A 22,743-nucleotide genomic window follows, 5' to 3' on the forward strand; every position below is an offset into this window, starting at 1 on the left:
GCGGAAAAGGGAAAAGAGTGAGATCGTGGGGACAGCTCTGAGGCGCTTGATCAGGCCCAGGCCTCAAAGGGGCGGCTGCCGCTCCAGAATAATAAATGACAGCCTCACGATTAAATCAAACCTTCTGCTCAAAAGGGCTAGAGCGGCTGATTGTCACTAACAATCGGGCTGCTTTTTTAAACACCTCTGGGAAAAGAAATCAAAAGCAGACAGCATGGAAAAAAAAAAAAAAAAAAAAAAACTTCAACGGCAGTCTGGCTCTCAACACCTGACAGTTAACACACATTGGGAGAGACAGACCAGAGCCAAGTCCAGAGAATGAAGACCTGTCACTGGCAAATCTCCGACCAAACTCATTATGCCACTACCCACAATGCACCAGGCAGCACAATGCTTATGAGTCAACATCATGCATCATTAGTGTTAGTCGCATGCATATGATAACCAAATGGATTTTACAGTCTAAGTGGCTTTTTGATTATTTCAGCATAATAATATAATCTAATAATAATGAAACCCAATTCAAGTCTAATATACAATACACAATATTGACAGCAACTCCACTATATACTCTGAGATGTACAAGGACAGAAACAATAAGAGATGGAGATGCCAGACACAGGCAAGGCCTCCGTTGACATTTTTCTGATACAGAGGATAACCTAGATAAATAAGCCTGCACTGACATTAACCTACAAATTAGATATGCTATGCTTCCACACCTGCAGCTTTTTGAGGCCCATCCTTAAAGCTTACTTGTAGCTCTCTAGAGTCTCTAGAGATCTGGATGTTGTCTTGTTGCCTAGTGTTTGAAAGGGACACAAAACGTGGATGAACTCAACAACACATAGTAGCTGTGTGAGTAAACTAAAGCCCAGTGTCACAAAGTATCAAGTCTGTTTCGAACATGATCTGTGTCTGAATCCAGGACCAATGCAGGAAGTAGCACACATTTTCAAGTTCAAAGCTGTAAGTAGTAAAGGATGGGAACATTTAAACCTTTGTTGTTGATGCTTGTTGTCAAATAAATTTACCCTGGTTAGGGTAGTGCTACCAACACACTGCCACACTGTGATGCCAAACTACCAAAATCCACACAGATGCTCTGGGGTCTATCTTTCTGTATTCAGAGTCTTCAGGCAGCAGCATCATCATTTCCTCTGTGCTTTGCTCTGGCAGGCAGCAGTGGGGTTAAGCTGCCAGCGATGCAACGATAGCGAGAAAGGGGACTGCAGCTGGGGGGCTGCAGATAGCACTTTCTGTCAAATAGCGTCAGGCTGCCTGCATAATGAAGTGAAGAGACCGACAGTGGGAGACAAAAAATACGAAGAAAGGAATGGGGGATGGTTTCATTCCTTTTATTGCTGAAATTTTTGTGGTCTATAGCACGGTCTGAAAAGCAGTGGGAGCTTATAGACAACAGGAGATTAAACATTAAGCTGTGACCTGATTAATTATCAGTGCCACTCACACTATCTTTCTTCCACCTGCAATGGATGTACATGGTTTATAGCACAGACCTAGTCTACACTTATTGCCTATGGAAGCACTCCAGTACCACACAGTGTCTCCATACTGACATTGCCTCATGTTTTGCTGGTAAATTCAAATATGTGGCCAATTTATTCAAACAAAAGCAACATGAGCTTGCAGGCCTTCTTCGAGGCAGCCTTGGGACACACTGGCTGATACTGAACCACACTTCTGCTTTGTGCTCAATACTTCAAAAGCTGTGGCATTATTCATCACTGGACTCTTCTTGATCAATGTGTTTTTCATCATATGTTTCCAAAGTGACATCTAGCCACCACAAACAAAACACCTTGCATTCTTTCACACCTTCACTTGTCAACACCCAGTGATTTCATTAGTTTCATATAAGGATCAATGGGGCTCTTCTGTGGATATAAATCAATTCCAGAACACTTTTCTAAAGCTCAACCTCAACCTGCAATGGAGCCATCAAGCAGAGGGGTGGCTGAGGGGCAAGAGGCTGGAACAGCCACATCATTGGTTTGCTTTTAATGGGGGAGGGGGACACAAGTAATTTTGCCTTCAGGGTTTATGATCGAAAGAGTTTCCCTTCATGCTCTATCCATCCCTCCAAAGAAGCTGCCGCTCTACCCATTCCCCTCTATCACATCCTTCTCCTCTCATCCCCAGTGCCTTCTATCCATCCTTCCATACCACTATGATTTACAACTAGTACTCATGTGCTTCCTGGGAATTGATTTCCAGGCAACCATGCCTTGTGCCCATCCTTTCTGTGGGGGCCATAACGATCACGCTGTGGATCATTAGTCTGGACCACTGTTTTTCACTGCTCTGCTGGCTGGGCGCCATACATCTCTCCTCCCTCCTCCTGAGACACAGCCGTTGTTAAATTGCCTGTCCCCTTCTCTCCTCTTCCTTCTCTTCCACCCCACCTCCCCTGCCACAGTCACACCTCATGATCCTCATCTGTCCTCTTTTGTGCTGCAGCATTTATTGAAAAGAGAGCTGCACTGGAGCTAAACTCGGTGCTGAGTGTTTATAAACCATTTAGGACTGAGGATATCCCTCTCACATTTGACCAGGCTGACCTTTACTGCAACAGACAGACAGACGACACATCCTTCATGTTATTTGCGAAGGAAGTGACCAAAGCAACCCGGGAGGCCACATCACCACAGATGGCTTCTCATGACAGATGCTGACTAGGGGAATATGAATGAAAAACTGATAAGAGTCAGTTTGTCACAAAGGGGGCCTGAGCAGAGTGGTGGAGCTCATGGTTCGAAGGTTCTTATTATGGCGCCCGAGGAACAATCTGATTTGTTACATTTGCTTCTTGACAATGTGCCAAAACGGAAGGCATGATTGAGCTTCCATGGGTATTCTGAAAGACCAAAGCCAGTATTTTTCCTTGAGTGCTCAGCAAGCTGCCATTTTTTCCTCTTTTCTCTCACTCTGCAATCTTAAAATTGACAGAACAATAGAATACCACTCAAATTTAACTCTAGTGCTAATCACACTTGTTCAATCTCAGGGCCACAATCATGCAGGCAATGATGGAGGACATTCATGCTGAATACTTCAATTGTTTCTTAAAGGAGAAATCAGAATTGCCTAAACAATGGCATCCAGGTACAAACAAATGTTTCTCTGTCTTAAAGTTGTAATCATTGTTCCTCGTGTCTTAAAGAAATGACAGCTCAGAGCTCAGATCATCTCCGACTGCTTTGTTTTGGTTTCAAATTCTCTCTTCAATTCAAACAGATCAGCTTTCTGAAGCTCAACCACATCTCAAAGCTTCTTCATTAATAGGATTTTCATGTGGGAAATGAAGCCAAAACTGGTTAAATAGCCTTTTTCTGTATTAGCTGGCCAAGTTAAAACAAACAGCTGCACAGACCAACAGTCTCAGCTGCCTCTAGCGGCTCTATGCTGTGCTTTGGCATCAGCAGTGGAAGCTTCTCGAAGTAGAGCCTGGGCCTGGCAGCATGCACTGGCAGCGATGATTTACAACAGCATTTAAGTGAATCTAATAAGCAGAGTGAATGCTTCCCGTTGCTTTGGCATGGCCCGTGCCTGGGCCCTAATCATTCAAATATTTTGGCAAAAGGCAATGCCCCGCTCCTCTCCAAAAGAGAATAATGAGACACGGAGCTCTTAATCACAGCAGATCAGTTCAAATAAATGAAAAGAGAATCAAAAGCATTCTTTGCCGAGGCAGCTCCTCTCTCTGTCCAAATGAGCTGACAGAGGGCCAGATCTGCGAGATGGAGATTTACCCAGGAGATAGAGTAGATTTTCCATGACTCGTGAAGCAGTGTCTCACTCTGGCAGACTAGAAAGTAGTTCTGGAAGAAACAAGGGACAGCTTTTGTACCGTTTTCTTTTGGTTGTTGAAAGTAATTATATACAGTATGCACACATATACAGAGATCCAAACACAAATATTCTGACCAGCCCAAAAAAATGATGTCCCACATTCTTCACAGCTTTTTAATCAAGCACTCCTCCATGCTTGTTCTCCTATCACACCTCAGATGCTTTCTGGAAAACCCACGCAAGACAACGCCGTAGCTCTGACACCTCATGCAAGCTCAATAATTCACCATGCTTTTACTTGCCAATTCTTCCCTCTGCCAATCTGAAACCCTTCCACACACTCCGCTTGCTGAGACAGTGCTCTAACAAACGATGCTGTCAGTTAACAAGATGGAAAAACATTCTGTTAATTTTTTCTCTCCCTCCTTCCCTCCCCTCCTCAGCAAGGAGTCTTGATGTGCCGAGACGAGGGCTGGATCACAGCTTGCCTGGGGGAAGCCTGACACAAGACAGGCTGCCGCTGACATGATGAGCCTCGAGACTGCTGGCAAACTCTTGTGATGTCACTTCCCGCTCTCGACAGCTCTGACACCCTGGCGCGGGGTACTGGGAAGACAAGGAATAGAAGGAGCTGCTGATGGAGGTGGTGGATGGCAAGGGGGGTGGGGAGGTTGGGGTGGGGGCTTGATGAGAAGAAACACTGATGCGTCGACTGCATGGCTCTTCTGTTTTCTTTAATGTTCCCGTGTTTTATCAGCAGTCGGAGCTGTCAGCGGTAATCATGCTTGTAGTGAAGAGCTGCAGAGACGATAAGCCCGGCCTGTCAGCGCCACATCCTCTGCCACAGACATATGCTGCTGCCGCTCTCCGTGTCTTTCTTTATGCATGATGGTATTCTCCCCAGAGAGACAAGAGGGGAAAAAAGCACGGGAAGGGGTGGATCATCCTCACTGGGAAGATGGAGGGGAAATTATCACATCTCGTCCTTACTTAAACTGGGGTGTGTTGTTGTGTGTGTCATTTGTTACAGAGCAGCAATCATACCGTACACAGGATATTTCCCAAACATCACAGAATAGTGCCTGATACATCTTTTATGGCAGCAATACTGAAGAGGTAAAGACATCAGTAGCACAGAAAAAAACAAAAGCACAATAACATATTATACACTATATCAAACTGCTTCCATCTTCACTGCCACAAACTGAGGTTTCATTGATTGATTTTTAGAATAAAGACAGCAATGCAGAAATGTTGTTTCCTATAGTGAAATCAGACAGACATCAAATCAAACAGACATCAACACAACTGTCACATCAATCTACAGACAAGTTGACAAATGTCACCTTGCTTGTCTTGTCTTTTTATGGCTACAAAGTATGATCATTATAAAAATGAAAATGAATTGCACAGAACATGTGGACTGCAGCCGTCGCGCCATGAACATGACAGGTGGCATGCAATATATAAATAATGAAATGTGTGGCAGTCAGTTACCAATTATCCTTGTGAGCATTTAGGATCTGTGCATTGTTTACTGTTAACAGATGTAATTGAATAATAATGCCCTGGTCCCACCTGTTCTCTGTGTATGGGAGATAGCACTTTGGTTGGAATAAATGAGCTGTGCTCTCCCTCTCCCTCCCCCGCTCCGACAATGGGGCTGAGAGGCCTGCCCTTGCAATGGCCATTAAAATAATGTGGCCTAACCTGAGCAGGGGTTAACCAGCTAATGTCCTCAGTACTGCTCCACTGTGGACATGAATAATGCAGATCATGTTTCTAAACAAGCACACAAATGAATCTATAAATCACCCAGGTCAGAGCAATCTTATTAGCCCCCATCCCCACCCCACCCCACCCTTCTCTCAACAACCTTCTCCCCATCTCTCTCTTTGATTTGTCCCTGTCAGGCTCCTGCTGAGGGAGCTTCCTTGTATAAACATGTAGTTAAATGTCCTATTGGTTTAATAGGGAGGATGTAGACCAACAACACAGAGAACCTGCCAAGTAGAAATAAATTAATTGGCGTATCTGCTCACTTTTCATGCTTAGGTGTTCAAAATAAAATACAACATTGTTAAACAATCAGTTGATGGCATTGTAAAAAAAAAAATAATTCTGGCTCTTGTCAAATAGATGGCGAGCTGGCCATTTGTCAGTCTGACATGTTAGATCACAGGCAGAGTGGGTAGAATACCATCAACACCTGAACAATACAAAGCAGGTGCCTCATTTTTCCAGTCATTTTTATGTGATGTTGCATAACCTTTGAAAAATTCTACATCTGATTTCCTGATGTAAACTAAACTCCTCTAATGGATTACTCTACACAGATGCCAGTTCTTTGTTTATGCACTGACCTACCAACAAGTATTTCCAGATTTTGATATTTCTTCGAAAATATTTTGCTTGGCAACAAGCCCAGCATCAAATTTACCATTTGCCTTCAATTTTTAAAGCATTTATTGCTATTGTTGTAAACACATGCTGAGCTAATGTTTTTTCCACAATGGTACTTTTTCTAATCCTCCTGGAATTGGAGCATAACGAGTAAATCCTTAACTGTGTGGAGATACGCTGTGGGAACAATGCTCAGAGAAAACAAGGAATCTCAGCTAATTAAAAATTAAGAGAAATAAAAAATAAATCTCAGCAGAAGTTTCGGGCAACAACTATCCAGATGTTGCTGAAATCAAACTGTGAGGACATAATAAGTTATGTGCTGAAGACTGCCCTACAGCCCCAGCATAAGCAGTAAGAGTGGATCAATATGAATTTCATGTTATTTGCAGATGAATTACTAAAGCAAGCAAAACTAAGAAAACACAAGCCATGCACATAAATCTATTCGAGGCCTCAACTTGTGCTCCAGCACCTTTGTCACACACAAACACAATTTTTACCATTAAACCTAAAGATTTAGCAAGTGACAAATCCCCACCCATCTCCAACCAGTCAATATCAACACTATTATCACTCTGTTAAAAAAGTAATTTTAACAAATCTTCCTACATGTCCTATGGGTCCACCAAATTCATATTCCAACTCTAAAGCCCCCCTCTCATCTCATCTGATACTAACAGGCCCCTGATATGATCAGTGCTGGACGCATGCAAAAGGGAGGGTGGTGTTTTAGGTGGGTATGTTCATACTATATGCAGAGAATCAGTTTACTTCACACAGGCAACTAACCCGTTTCATTTGTCATATCTAGTATGTGCCCCCCCACATACTCGATCAGACAAAGCCACTGCTAGCTCACTGAGTCATTTCCCTCTCTCCCAATTACAAATGAGTCCATTAGTGTGTCTGCAGTGAGCCCTGCGCTGTCTCCCAGTAATGGCTTGTGAGATTTCCATCATAATCATAATGGCTCCCAGAGCAGCCATGAGTGCAGATGGAAGGTCGCTCATAGGTAATGAGCTATCTCACCACCCAAAGGGCACATCTTTTGCTTTGTTATTTAGAACTGCATGCCTACGACTTCATGAGCTGACATACACGCACATGTGCATTGTGGACTCACATGACATATTTCTAAGTATAAGGGTGTGGGGGTGGATTTAGGTGAGTGAGGGTAGACATGGACTAGATGAGGCCTGGCACTGATTAAAATCATAAAATTGGCGTCTGGGCTGCAACTGTAGATGCTAAATCGCATTACTCAAACCAACACATGACAGCCGACACAAAATGCCATCCACACATTAGTTTGCACGCTGACAATCCATCTCCCTCCCCTGGTTGTGTAGCTTTGCCAAGCAGAAATATCATTAGGGCCAGCAGTGTCAATATGACTCACCTCCACTTGCCATTCCAAACACATCACATTCTTTTCTCTGGCCTTGGTTGGCGACAGCCAGCACATCTGCATCTCCTGCCAATTATTCTCTGAATGCTGGTCCTGGTAAGATTTCAGAGTGTGTGCTCACTGTACCAGTGAGCTGGCTGTCTGCATAGCCATGGGGCATGTGGACCTGAGCAGTATGGGCTAATACAACGCTCACCCAAGCTTAATTGACCTGAGCGCTACATACTGTTGTGATGCAGGTCATATCAATGAGGCGAACTGACATTTTCATGTATGACTCTGGTTTCATAAAGGCTTTGGTGTCTGCTTGTGTTCATGTGACCAATCAAAGGAGGGCGACAGTGGGCAACATTCTCCAGAGGATTGTAAAGGTAGATGTGGCCAGTGTGATGTTTGCTAAAGCCATGAATACATCCTGTAAAGATGCCCTTAGTGCAACTAATGCAACTTAATGGAGTTGCATTAGTCCAATAAAGCTTCACAGCCAGAAATATAATAAATAAAACAAGTTGTAAAAGATGTGATTAAAAAGTTATATATGAGAAGTCACTGAGTTTTCTAGTATTTCCATTTTGAGTTAAGTGAAAATGCACATCAGCATTTGCGGGAGTTGCTCTTGAGAGTTTTTCAACCAACAAGGTTTATAATGACACAGTTGCAACCCAAGAGGATGTTGCTCCTTCAAGCAGAGTGAAGAAGTGAGGTAAGGAAATGTAAACATGGCAGACACAACCTGAAGCATAAAATGTCCATGAAGTTATCCACAAACCCCTGGGCACTGAGGAGAAGCAGATTTTGGATTAAAGGACCAGACCTTTGAATTTGTCCACTCAGTCCACACAGAGTGGGTCAATTGATACAGTACATAACAACAAATAACAAACTTAATGTAAATGGATGGCCCGTACTCTCAATACTGTGTTTTGTTTTACTTCTAAAACCACAGTGAAACCATACATTGGTCAGCCTATGCTGTAAATTGTATCATAACTCGGTTTTTTTATAGTAAGAATACTACAGTAGAGTCACAGATACAGTACATTTTCCACAACAGGCATGATATGATCCACCAACTTAGAACATGATACTCAATTATTAATGATGGTTAGAATGATCAGTGGGTCAACCTCTGGGACTGAGCCAACCCCAGAGTCTGGCTTTTCAAAGACCACTAACATCCCACTGTGCAGTATCAAACGGAATGCATTATTTACTGCTTATGCAGCCTTTTTATATTAGCCATTAGGGTGTTTTAATGATAGAGAAATATATATCTGTATAAGTGTCAGGCAAAGCTCCATACTGAGGTTCACCCACTCCTGGGAGGTCTGCCATCTCCCTCAGCTTTAATTTAAAATCATTCAGAGGCAAAATGGTAGCTGTTTGATTTATCCCTTATTACATAGCTTCTTAAGAATCTGTCAGGGTGCCTCATGAATTCATTCATCTCCATAAGCTTTCTCTTTGCCACTTAGGCCTTGTGTAATCTGGGTAAGACCCCTTATCACTTCATTTGCACAAGCAGGAGACTATCAATTCCTGTCCGGTATCTGGGCCGGGGGAATTAGAGCAGAGGTGTTTGGATGTGTCCAGACCAAGCTGCAGTGAAAAGAAACTGATTACACAATGAAGCACCATGCAGGTGTGCTATTTCACACCCTTTATTTATAATATTAGTGAGCCTTAGTTAAATATATTTACTGCTTTATTGCTTACACTTCCCTCAGTGTAGATCACAATTGACAGGCAATTTTCCACCATGAGTCATTGATGTATCGCCACTGTGAAAAGAGAAACACTTAGAAGCATTTAGCTGGTGCCTAGCTCCACACAGCAGCCTCATAAAGGCAGACAATGGCTGAGCTTAATAAGAAACAGAATGGATCCCATGAGTGTGGAGGACCCATCAAGCTGGGGAATTTCATTTAATTTCCCCGGGGCCAACTATGTCTTGTACACATAATTAGAGCCCAACATGCAATGCTCCTTGTGTTTTGTCAATAATTCCCACAGGAGCAATCAGAACAAGGGTTGGACATGCCTCTGTGACCTGGGCTACTTGCAACAAGCTCAGCCACCTAATTACACTGCTTCTAACAAGCAGTGTGGTGGTGGCGGTTGTAGGGAAAGGATGTGGGAGGGGTTAACAGGCCAGCCTGAACCCAGGAGCCGAAAGCATGCAGCCCCTCTTCAGAGCCACTGATGTCATTAGGACTGTTTGTGGCTGCCGCCATGCATGCTGGGACAACGTTGTCATTCTGACAGGCTTGCGCTCTATTTTGCTCATTTAGGATAGTCTGTAATGACTCACCGCCTCTAGTGGGATGATATTATATATATTATTATATATTTTTTATAATACATAATGGAGTAATAATAATAATAATAATGTAGTGATTTTTGGGGGCTCTGTGCTATATTGTAAGATCTAACAATAACATGTTATGATTTGTGGGTAAATAAAAAACGGTAATGAAAATATTTATTATGAATAACACATTTCCTGCTTTTTGCTGTACTGGATTTCTTTTGTCATCTGACAAATAGCAGAGAGAGACATCCTGCCTTAGCTGCAGGGATAAAGCCATTTTCTGTTAGCAGAGGTTGCTGTGGAGTGGAAAGACAGCAAGCAGAAAGACAGTCAATTCTAAAGCAAGTTGCCTGCAGAAATCATTGGCTTGACAAAAGGGCAATGAAGGGGCAGAGGGTTTGTGTGAGAGTTGCTGGCCTGGTTGCTGGGGGGGATTATGTGCAGGTGAGCCAGGCCTTGACTGACATCCACCGAGCGCAGTGAGAAAGTTTAACCTTGGCGTTGTCAGAGAACTCACTCTCAGCAGGGAGAGAGGGCAAATAGAGAGACAGTGAAGGATGAGAGAGCATGTGAGAGAAAAGAGAGAGGCGCTGTGAAAGGGCTTCCTGCATAACAACCAATGTTTTTTGTATTTTGTTTGTTTTGTTTTTTTTCATAAGCGGCCTGTTTCCAGAGACACTGGTTTGAACCCAAGGTCTTACTGCATGCATTATTAAAGGCTGGTAACTGGCAACACTGCCTCATAAATAGAGATGAGGACAGACACCTGAGGAGCCAGGGTGCTGCTAACTCTTGATCGGCCATAAAATCCACCAACCTAACATGACCCAAAAGGTTCTACATACACAGTTCACCACAGCGCACTCTTCCACCCAGCAGCCCTCTGTTTTGTTACTGTCACTGCACCTGACAAACGGCTCCATATGGAGCAGGTTCATAATTACAAAGGTCAAAGGTATTAAAAATGTATGTAATTTAGTTTGACTTGACATGTCTGACAGCGTGGGCATGATTTTTCACCTGTTATAACAGGGCTGTATACCAACAGTAGGGACATTGTTAGAAATGTAACTCATGATGTGCTTAACAGAATTCAGTTAAACAACTACATAACTTGTTGATAAGGAAAGCTTATTATATTATAAGTGCAAAACCTAAACAGCAGAAAACACTTCCCTCATTGACCTTTTCTTAAATATATACTGGACCTAATATTCCTTTAACTAAAGTTGTGTTTCTGCTCCAAAGCTTCTCTGTATGTGGCCAATCTCATAAAGCCTTTGATATATGTACACAATTTGCCTGAGACATTTTTCTTTTCCAGGTCAGGGAAGATGGAAATGGCTTTTTCTTTCCACAGGAGTGAACATCTCAGTCAAACAGCATATTTATGGTTTTTGTTGCTGATAGAATTATTTTCCATTCCCTGTGTTCTCAGCTTGCACTGGGAATTGAATCATTGCCTTAGAAACATGATTCACTGCTGCGACTGTTTTTTTCCCTCCCCATTCAATTTCAAGGACTTGGCAACCTTGTCCTATTCAAACGTGTGCATTATTACATTTTATTGTTGGCCATAAATGAATGGCGAGGTTGAGCACTCTAGAGGCAAGTGTAACACATTAGGGCTTTATAATATCACGTCTCAAGGTAAGAGTCAAACCTTCTACAATTCTGTGTTTCAACACCAAAACTGCCAGGCTGAAAGCTATCAAAAAGCATCAGGACACAATCTAAAAGGCAACAGCAATGTTTTTTTTATGGATGCAAAAAGCCAAATAAAGTTATATAATGGCACATTTGAGTGTTTGCCTTCTAGCAAAGAAACACAGTGCTTCTGTGTCAGTTTAATCAGCACAGTCTCAACACATCCATCAACATTAAACAAATATTCAAATATTCAGCAGCTACATACCAACCCTATAGCTTACAAAGTGCCTGGGAATGCTTTCTATGAACTCAAACAAGCCAAAAAAATACAGAACAAGAGCTGCCTTTGACAATGTAGAGATCTGAAGTATCTGAATGCAGAGAGTCACCAGTTAAGTACTGGAAGCACTACGTTTTATCTTTCATAGTAAAACTAGAATGAAATGGAAATATATGCACCATTTTTGTTGACAGACAGTACATAACTGGCTGTGCTGACAGTGACACACTGAACAGTCTAAAATAATGGTGAAAAGCTGTGAAACTAATTAGTAAAAACACTGCTTAAAGCCAGCCACATTTACTTTGGCAAAATAAATTATTTAGTGCTTTATAACTTGTGTATTTTGGAAAAAGACAGGAGACTAATTACAATCCAGCAAACCCTAGCTATCACCTCTTGTTCTTTTGAATGACATGATGAAGTCCAGACAGCTGGATAAAGGAGCTTTAAACAAGAGGCTCACTGTATCTTTGTCATCTTTTTTTTTTTCTTTAATGTGTATAGCGTCAATGGGAACAGATGGTACAGAAACATCAGTAACAACAAGCTGATCGCTGTCCACCAATGTGGCTGTGTTAGTAAGAGATATGCTGTGACAGAATGGGGATTTGCTTGCTAGGATAATGAGGGGGTGCATGTTCTGGAACTAGCTACTGTAAATGGGTCAGAAAGAATGCAGAGGAGAACGCAGTGGGGTCAGAGCCCCAGAGGCAAACCATCCTGCTGACTTTCAGTTCTGCATCACAGTCTCTAATGTATGACTGGCTATGCTAAGATGTGCTTTTCAAACAAGCTGCCATGTTTTTCATGTGTGCGGTGAAGGGAACCAGCTAAGTCAAATTTGACAAAACAATAATAAACGTGTATCATATTCACAGTATGACACACTCACACCGACGGGTCCAATACCAGTAATAATGCAACAAATGCATATTCAGACATGGAAATATCAATCACAGGCAGATAGTAAAAATAACCTGTAAAGTGCAGGCTGACATTTTCTCTCAGTTGAGATAAAAAAGATGAGAACATTTGTGTCAATTAATGCATCCATTAATGCTTCCATTTAATTATCAGTATGTCAGTAAAGGAATGCACTGCCTCTCCCTGACCTTCACTGGTGTGGCCTTACACTCTGCAGTGACATTACTGTACTGCTGGGCGGACGGGCTGCACTACAAGGGAGGGGAGGTTACAGAGGGAGGATAGGCATGAGGGTGTGTGTGTATGTTTGTGCATGTGTGGGACTGCCTCGGGAGGGTTGCTGCCTGCTGACCTGCTCATCCATCAGACAGGGTCCATCCATTTAGCTCCCCCCTCCCCTCCCTCCGTCTTCTCATCCTCCCCCATCCAAGGCCCATCAGAGCTCTCTGCCAGGCCTGGACTCTCCACATTAATTTCTCATCTGTGGCGCCCTAATGAGCTCCGCCTGCTCGTCCACCTCTGAGACCTTACTGATTATCAGACAGGGGGGCGACCATTTGTCAATGGCAAGAGGTGGCATTTACACTGCTGACCTTGCTGCCAAGGAGAGAGGAATCAGAACAACAAAAGAGAAGAAAAACAATCCAAAACTCTGATGAGAATAGCCGTCTAGCATAACAAGCACTAGTCATGGAAGTCAAGTGTCCATCTAATGATTTGTCTGTCCTTTTTCGGTGAAAACTTTGACAGAGTTGACAAAGCTTCATTTGTTTTCCTCTCACATTTACATTAAGGTGTTAATTGAATTTCAAAGAGGAACATACTTGTTCCTTTTCTTTGTGTCTCTGTGGGTCTGAAGGCTCGTGGTTGGCTGGAATTGGGAACAGTGTGCGGTTCATGCTCCTCAGAGGGAGCAGGGATTTGCCAGTTATTGGATGGAGGGGATCGGTGTAGGTCTGTGACACCCGCTAACCTTGGCCAGGACTACTGGGACTCTGGGGGTATCCATCACCATGGCAGCCCCGAGACCTAGACCGGGGGAAAAGCCACAGAAGTTGCCGGGGGAGGGAAAAAAGCTAGTAAAAATTTAATGCACTCCGCAGAGCGGTCATGTCATACTTGGTTATGGAAAATAATCCCAGATGCCTGCAGTGCTAAAATGGAGCTGTAATGTGCTCGCCTCCTAACCCGGCCTGACAGCCATGATGTACGACTACCATTACCGGAAAATATCACTTCAACTAACCCGTGATCCGGCTCCGCTAAGGGTCATATTATCCATGAGGAACAAATTACACTCCCCCAAAGTAAATACAAATTTCCTACACTGACTGGGTACAAAGCACGGAGAGGGGAGGGGGCAGGCAGGAACGTTACCTATGACAACGCTCTGCAGAGTGACAAGGATGATAAAGTACATGACAAATCACTGGCTGACAGGGTACTCTAGTGCAATCAGCCTCAGCCTCGGCCTAGCGAGCACCCACTCAAGCCTGTAAACACTACTCTCTTCCTTTGGAGGGGGCAAAACACATAATCTTTTAACGCTGACAAGTTGCTCTCTCCTTTTTATTACTCATCCTTCCCACTGCGGTGGAAAGAGGGAGGGTTTGGGGGGAGGAGGATATAAAATGGTTTTATGTACAGTGCTGCTGAGTGATTGAGAAACACGACTCTTCTGCTGTAATTGCCTGAGGGCAAACACAGCAAAACAATAAAGGAAGAGAAACAGCAAATATATTACCAGTTCAGATCTTTATTTTATGTCAAGGACAAACAGGTTCTCTCGGCTGCTCTAAAGCACCTACTTAGATCCCTCGCCTCCAATAAGAGCCAGGCACAGCAAATTACAGCACTCTGTTGCATGACCATTAATAAGAAGCAAAGCATTTTCCAAATGCCATTTAGAGCTTGTGGCTACTGATAAAGCGAGTAAATAACACTTAGGGAAGGTGTGGTCTATTAAACAAAAACCCAGAGGTAAAGGAAAAGGAAAATAAAAAGCTACACAGTGATAAAGTCCTGCGTATTACAGTGCAGTCATTGTCTTAACTAAAGACCTGCGTTACATGATTGGCAAACGCTGAGAAAAAACTGTTGAGCACCAGCACGTATTCATACAGAAATGTTTGACTGGCATTTTCAAGGTGCCACTTACTGGGAAAAAATCACTTAAGCATTAGCGAGTCCAGACAGAGTGAGTGCCTGAGCACTCTTGACAGTATTGCAAAGAATGACAAAGCACAATGTGCAGAAATTTACCATTAATTACAAAAAAAAGAAAAAGAAGATTGATTCAATGCCTGTATTCAGCAAGAAATGAAGCACAGTGCATTTCTAATCATAAACAGTGTTTTCATTTTCTCCAGTGTTTTCATTGGTGAGCCTGATGATCCCCTCATAGGTCTCACTGTTAGTGTTAAGTTGCCCACCCAATCCTGCCTGAATGCACCAAACGTTAAGAACGAGTGCAGCAGCATATGTTGCTGTTGCTGTTTCAGAGACAAGCGGAAAACAAGATACTACTGTGCTGATATCTTGACACATCCAGAGGTGAAAATCAGGAATCAGTCAGATGCTGACAAGAAGAGGGTTCTTCCACCAAGACAATGTTGTAAATTACTACAACACCTTCACTATTCACGATTTATCACCCTCAGACTACCTTTTGTACAGGGTGAAGAAGTAGCTCAGTGGTGGCCATTTCGACAGTGATGACACCACTTTCTGGAAGTCCAAAATGCAAACTTGGAACTGAATGCACCATGACTGATGGACTGTATGTGTAAATGAAGGAAAGACTTTGTTGAAAAATAAATGTGCTGCAGCCGACTCGCTGCCCAAGGCTAAGACTATGAGCTTTAATCACAATTGTACAACAACTGTTTGAGTCATATCTCACACAATGAGTCTACACACTTCTTACAGTCTGAGCTCTGATTGGACTGCTTGGTGCAGGTAGAGAGAAAGGAAAATAGCTGTTGGCCCTTTAACAGAGATGCTAATGATAACACATACAGAGCTAATAATACCAGTGTTGTGTGATGAGTGACTGCAGTGAGCCTTCCTCCTACCTGTCTCCCAGCATGCCATTAACATGTCATGTTGGAGAGGGCCCATCCTACAGGTCACTTTGTAATGAGCAAATGCTCTGACAGTTTCCAACACATGCAGACACACACACACATACACACACAAATAGACGAGCAGGATTGTGCAGGATTGCACATGTACTTTGAGATGCAAGTCGCTGTCTCTTATCAGAGCCTGGCAGCTCTCGCCGACACGGCAGAGGCCTTCTACACCAGGCAGAACATGATTTCTCCTGGGAACACTTTTTCCATTTCCTGCTTTTGAAGGGAAACTAAATAAGCCACGTTTGTCCTCATCTGAATACATTTGACCCATTAAAATGACTCCGCTCTCCAGCGTCCTTCTCTGCTGCGATGTTGTAAAGTAGACCACGTTACTCACAGAATGCAAATGACGGTGGCAGTGGGTGCAGTGGGTGCAGTGTGTGCGAGGTGTCTGGCAGGAGCAGATAGTGGCAGAGGTGACATGGACTAAGGAGGGGGTAAAAGCGTCAAGTGGGAGCTCCAATTACTCCCTTACATCGAGAAAGAACACATGAGTCAGCCGCTGTCATAGGGGTCCCCTATTTACTAATTCACTCCTCTGTTGCTTTAACACACAATTAATCAATGACAGGAAGGTGTAGTCGGTGCTGTTCATCAGGAGCGTAACGTGAGCCAGGGTGAATTAATACAGTCACTGGGGGGATTACAGCTTACCATGCTCTCTCTCTCTTCCTGAAACGAAAAGGAATTGCCACCGAGACAGGAGCAATTTAAATCGACAACACTGAGTAATGACTCAATTTGCTGCACAGTCTAAACACCACAAGCAAATGGCATTACTAAATCATTAGGCTGCATCTAGATCTCTAGTTAGGAGTCAGTGGAGAACATCACTGCTTTTAGAATCTATAAGGCATGAATACCTCGAGTATATAAACTTCACAGTGTACAATGTTTGGCTGAATGGAAGAGTATAAGGTCGGCCAACAGCAAACATCGTAAGCAATACACAGTGCCTTCACCTGAAAGCCCAACCATTATTAAAAAAGCATAATGGATTGTACTGTTAAATAAATAAATAAATACTGTACTTTATGTCCTGGCCTATTACCAACACCAGCACTAACTACAGTACAGATTCTGCTCACAAACACGGGAGGCCATGATGATTTTATGACATCCACCATCAACCTTAGTGAACACTTGAATCCTGAATCTACGTATTTGTGTGTACCTTCCAAAAGTACAACCATTAAAAAACATGGTATTACACTGTAAGACAATGCAAGATCTGACAGTAGAAGGTGGTCATTAGGATCATAGAAATAAAGAAATAAGTCTTTTTCGTCTTAAATGAGCATCTCTCAGAGAAGCTTATATACTGTATAAACAGACAAACAGATAGGTAGATGTGGGACATGATACAAAAATATAAGCATTGGAATTCACAGTGCAGATATGGCCGTCAGTGCTTTAAGCGACAGAAAGAGTGCAACCATAGCCCGACTGTCACAGATATCTTATTTAACTGTCGCTGAAATCCTAAAAACCCAGAACAGTTGATTTAGATTTTGCACATCATTAAGTCATTTATAATTAATGAGCAAGTAATTATGGCTTTTCACACTTATTAACAGGATGCTTGATTCTAATTACATTAAATTCTCAGTTTGAAAGAAAGTCTATTAATTGAATTTTCCTAGAACCTGATAAAGTGTGCCAGAAGCACAGTTCTAGTCCAAAAATCATCTTACCTTGTCTTCTTGGTCACTCTCAGTGTCACACTGCAAGACACAGAAGAAAGATACACTTAAGTCCTTGATTTATGAACATTAATATGGATTACAGAATCCACTTATAATTATTATTTGATGACAAATGTATTTATTGTCTGAATATATCAAAAAACTCTTTTGTTAGCTGATATGGGAAATAAAATGTAAAAACACAGCCAAATCTCTCTTGAGCAGCAGTGCCCTTCGTAACAGTGAAGCGTATGTAAAATTCACACGGAGCTGGAATTTCAAAACACTAATCGCCACTAGCGCTGTAATTCCATGATGTTTCTGCTTCAGGCTGAGGACGGTGAAATGACAAGAGGAGGAAGGGAACTTTGTAATGGAGGGAGGAAAAAGTGGTTAGATTTCATTTTTTCGTTCCAATTTCAATTTCAAGGTCCACTTAATTCTTTATCAACTAATTAGTGTGATGCTGGGTGACTGGCGGCCCTCAACGTTGTGCATATGGCTGAGGCACAGAGAAGCACTGGAGTCGGTAATGAAGGAGGCACTGGGGGGGAATATGGGCAGGGGTTGGTACAGTGTGTGGGTAGGAGTGCAGTGAAGGGTTGGTGGGAGTCGATTAAAGTATGGCAGGAGTGAAGGGAGGGGGTGAAATGATTGACAGCCTGGGGAGTGAGCGACAGAAGGCCCTGCCATTTTTTTCTTTCCCTCCTTTTTTTCCTCTATCCATCTCTTGTTTTTTGCTGATCCAGGGCCCTGCAGAGCTCAAAGGTAGCTGGCTGGTTTTGTGGCTGATCTGTTTCTCAGGCTGGATGGTAAAAAGGGGCCTTGCGAGCTCAGCAGGAGCATAGCATCCAATTTACAGGCCTGTCCCACACGGCCCCAGGGGCTGCCCGCGGCACACTGCCATGATGGTCAGCTCCAGCAGCTCATAAATTATGCAGAGGCAATAAACGCACTGGGCAAACACTCCTCAGACGTTCCCCTGCTCCATTTCTCTCACTCTCTTTCTCCACCACCCACAACATTCCACCCCCATTTCAATACAGTGTGCAGACAGCCAGCAGCCTATAGACTGTGAGAGCTGGAAGGATAAATAATAATGATAGACGAGGGCAGATTATGATTACATGCCAGTATCTGTGTAATATTAAAAGCTCTATACTGTGTGCATTTATGCATCCATTCCAGCTTGTGAATAAATAGGCGTGTCTGCCATGTATTGCTCTCTTGTGGCCTCCTACACAAGACTGACTAATGCAGCAGATCAGCAGCATTCAGGCCTCTCAGAATGTGACAACAGTAATGGGACCAAGCACTCATTAGCTGCCTATGCACACCACACACCAAGGTGCAGAAGCAAGCAAGGGGTTCAAATAATGGACATCATTTTAGTTTTTCCACTATGTTGTGATCCATAAAAAACACGTCTAGCCTTTCTTTCTTGTGTTCCCCCCTTTTTTTGCTCTCCCTCCTCTCCCCTGTTCCCTGGCTGTGCAGCCAATTGCTTTGATTGCCAAGATAGAAGCCGGCTGGAATGACTTGCCCTTGCTTGTGAAGCAAATGGAACATGCTAATGGAACTCATCGTATTACCCGATGCAAAAGTGCCATAGCTCATTACTTTAAGATAAAAGGATATCATTGTAGACGGCGAGCAGAATTGACTTTCTGTGCTGCGACTTGATGATGATTTAATCAACTGCTCTCTTTCACTTCTCATCTCTGTGCCTGTCGCTTTCACAGGTGCCACTAAACGAAGCACTCACACGGCTAGCAGGAGAGAGAAAAGAAAAGAAATTGCTGTCATTACTTTTTTCCCTAGGAATAGAGGTATGCAAATTTCCCAGAGCGACAAAGGCTTGGAAAAAGGGAAAACTTAATAAAATGGAAATACCTTTATAATGAGCAAAGTAAAAAATCCAGAGATCAGGCATGACAGGTAAGGGCAGGCAATTTGATCATCCTAACACTGCATACGCCAAAGCTCCCTGAAAATCGCTGCTCAGGCATAGGGCAAGGAGTAACAAATAATAATATCTTTAAAAAGATAAAAACACATTTCAGGCATACAAACAAGTCAGAGCTGCCACTCACTGATAAGTGATCATAGTGAACTAATGCGTTGCCTCATGCATAAAGGAACCTGAGGCGAAGGAGAAGAATCCCTGCATATCTGGAATTTTGTTACTGCTTATGGTTCTTCCTTACTGACTCTTTCATCAGAAGCAGAGATGGAAAAGAAGCAGAAGTCTCGGCTTTGTACTTAGCAGGTGGAAATTGAATGAAAAACTGGCACAACCCGTCATTATTGACAGGTATGGTATTGTTGTAGGAGTATAAGCATGAGCTCTAACATTCAGCTATTGCTACGATTCAGTGCAATATGAATAGCTGCTGATGGCTGGGTGTGAAAAAACGTGGAGCCATGTTTACCTGTAATGTCAAAACCATTACCAATCCTAGAAGGTCAAACCTAACATATGTCAGAGGGTGGAGATAAATCAAGAAATCAATATATTACACTAAATAGAGAAGAAAAACTTATCAACAATGGTGCTTTTAAGGTGAGTGAAGTTAGCTTTGTGACAAGCTGAGGCAGAAAATGGGTCTCATTTAAAGCAACAGCAACGTACAATAAGGAAACCATTAGTCCTGGGAGGGGGCTGACAAAGAAAAGTGATACTCTATCCAGGCCCAGTGCTATTTACACAGGGCCAGCATTATACTGTACAGCTCGACCCCAGTGTTTAGTTTAAGTAACAGAGGAATGTCAAACATTAGCTTCAGCTCTAAGAGCTGTTGATGTTGGCCTGTATCCGGAGCACTTCTGATTGCCCCTCTGCTCTCACCCAGGCCTCTCTTTTGGCTGAGTGCTCTTACAAATTTCCCTACACTCTGTCCAAGCATTGAGCCTTTTGTTTATATTGGTCTGAAAGTAGGAGTAAATTATTCTTGTCCTAAATCCTCTCCAGCTGAGAGTAATACTGGCCCTGTAGAAGGGAAACATGGGGAGCCATGGGCCGAATCCTAAATGATGCAGCCATGCTATCGTCTGCAGCAGCAGGGCTCAGCAAAGTCTCCTGCCAGAGCTACCCACAGAAAAATGTCTGTACTAAAGAGGTAACCACATCACACAAAGATGCGTGCAAAGCTAGTATGCCATGTTCTTTTCCAACAAAACCTTCTGGAAATCTACTGCTCCACAAATACGAGCAGATGTTAAGTCAAAAAATATAACAATAATTATGAAGATCAACAGAGTTTGAATAACCAGTTCATTATAATCTCTGTTTGTTGTTGTAAATTGACTCAAATCTTTCTTAAACGGTATGTTCTTTGTCTGCATCTGCAATACATATGCATTGTCACCCCCATGAGTGATATTAGCCTCAGGTTATGCTGGTCGCTGTCCATAACCTTAGAATTAATTATGGTTGATACGGGCTTCATTAAAGCACCCGGGTGCACAGGGGATGGTACTTGTTTATCAACCTGAGCCAGGCTGTCCTGCAGGATGACTGAAGGGGTTAAAGCCCAGGAAAAAACACCAAACTGACTGCATGCCTGCGAGGGGGAAAGACAGCATGAAGGATGGCAGCCATAGCAAGGGTCAGCTCTGACAGTGCCAATTCGATGTGCTGTCGTCAAGGGCCCCTCATTCCCTCCTCCTAACAGCTCCTTCCTGATATAGCTGCGTGTCCTGATGGTTTTCTGATGCAAACAGTCACATGGCAAAATGGTTTTCTCTCTTCCCGGTGCATCCTCCTCCATCTGCTGCTGGGGCCTGAGTGCCGCCGACCGCCTGACTGTCACAGCGTGCGTGGAAATTAGCTGGGGAGGAGGTGCTCGCTTGTGCTAATTACATTTTAATCATTGGAAATGTGTTGGCAAATCAAGCCTTGATTGCCATCTTGGAGCCCACTGCTCTTCTCTGCAGGTTGGGGATGGGGGTGGGATGGCTTGTGGGGCTAGAATGCGTCTGAGCCCAGACTCGCCAAGCTGGACACCTCATACTCCACCACAGCTTGATATGGCGGCATGCCTGGCCTACCACTGGGTAGAGGCTGTGCCATATTATTTATGGGGAATAGGGGAAGACCAGGATGGTAAAATGGGGAATCTGTGCCATGCATATTCTCAAAGTCCCCCCACTCACACCTCCCGTATCATCTCTTTTTCTCACCCACACATTACTCAGTCTGCCAGTCTCGCCACTGTGAATTGAGGAACAACAAATAAAGCTGGGCAGAAGGAGACTGATGAGCTCTGGGTTTGCTACACAGCACCTGCTTTGGCACATACAGCTAGAGCCCTGTCACAATATGCTCACAGATAAGATTCTTATAACACAATAAGAAACAAAAAACAGTGTCAAATGTCAAATTTAGACAGCCACATAATCCTATGGTTGGCATTTTGCTCACTGAAGATGTGCTCCAGTTTGATTAGCCTTATTTAATAACCCGACCTATGCTATATACTACTACTAAAAACCAGTGCCGAACACACACATGCTCAACCCCATACTGTTCCTAAGTGACCTCACCTTACAATCTCTGGAATTACTTTACGTTAGAAACAAATCCAGCAGACACACATTTCATAAGAGACAGTTTTGTAAATACACCTTAAAGTTCATGAAGTGAAAGGAAATTCGACATGACATGCCTGACTAGGACAGATCATTAAAATAAGCAAGGCTCTGTGGCGATGACATCCAACATCTAATTTCCACGGCATCTGCTTGACGTCCAACTGTCACATAAAAGTGTGGTGGGAAACAGAAAAGTGAAAAAAATAATAATGCAGCACAGCGTGAGGGTTTCAGACAGTCTATATAGTCACATAAGGCAAATGCTTCATTGGCAGCCAAGAACGTTTCGTCAGGGAGGACCAGACTTCTGTCTGGTCTAATATAACTAGGTCTGATCCACATGTGCAGCTCTGGCCAAATGCAGCTGGCCAACATCTGAATACAATTTCCCTTCAAATGTAAAACTTTATCCAGAAGATACTGAATTCAACCGCAAAACTCTGGACTGCAGTCACTGGACAGTAGAGGTAAAGGAGGAGCGACAGGGGAGAGGGCCAGAAAAATGAAGCTTTAATGAAGTAATAACAGCTTTA

The 22,743-nt window shown here is 43.1% G+C and overlaps 1 protein-coding gene across 11 annotated transcripts in view; it reads right to left on the reverse strand.

The window, feature by feature from the left end:
- auts2a (activator of transcription and developmental regulator AUTS2 a) overlaps positions 1–22,743 on the reverse strand; it is a 241,271-nt gene that overhangs the window by 67,308 nt on the left and 151,220 nt on the right. For all 11 annotated transcript variants that reach the window (XM_028421270.1, XM_028421267.1, XM_028421265.1 and 8 more), the window contains exon 5: positions 17,627–17,656. In XM_028421270.1, the coding sequence (XP_028277071.1) occupies positions 17,627–17,656 (30 nt within the window). The remainder of the gene's footprint in view (positions 1–17,626; positions 17,657–22,743) is intronic.

The sequence above is a fragment of the Parambassis ranga genome, chromosome 14 (assembly GCF_900634625.1).
Source record: "Parambassis ranga chromosome 14, fParRan2.1, whole genome shotgun sequence".
Lineage (NCBI taxonomy): Eukaryota > Metazoa > Chordata > Actinopteri > Ambassidae > Parambassis > Parambassis ranga.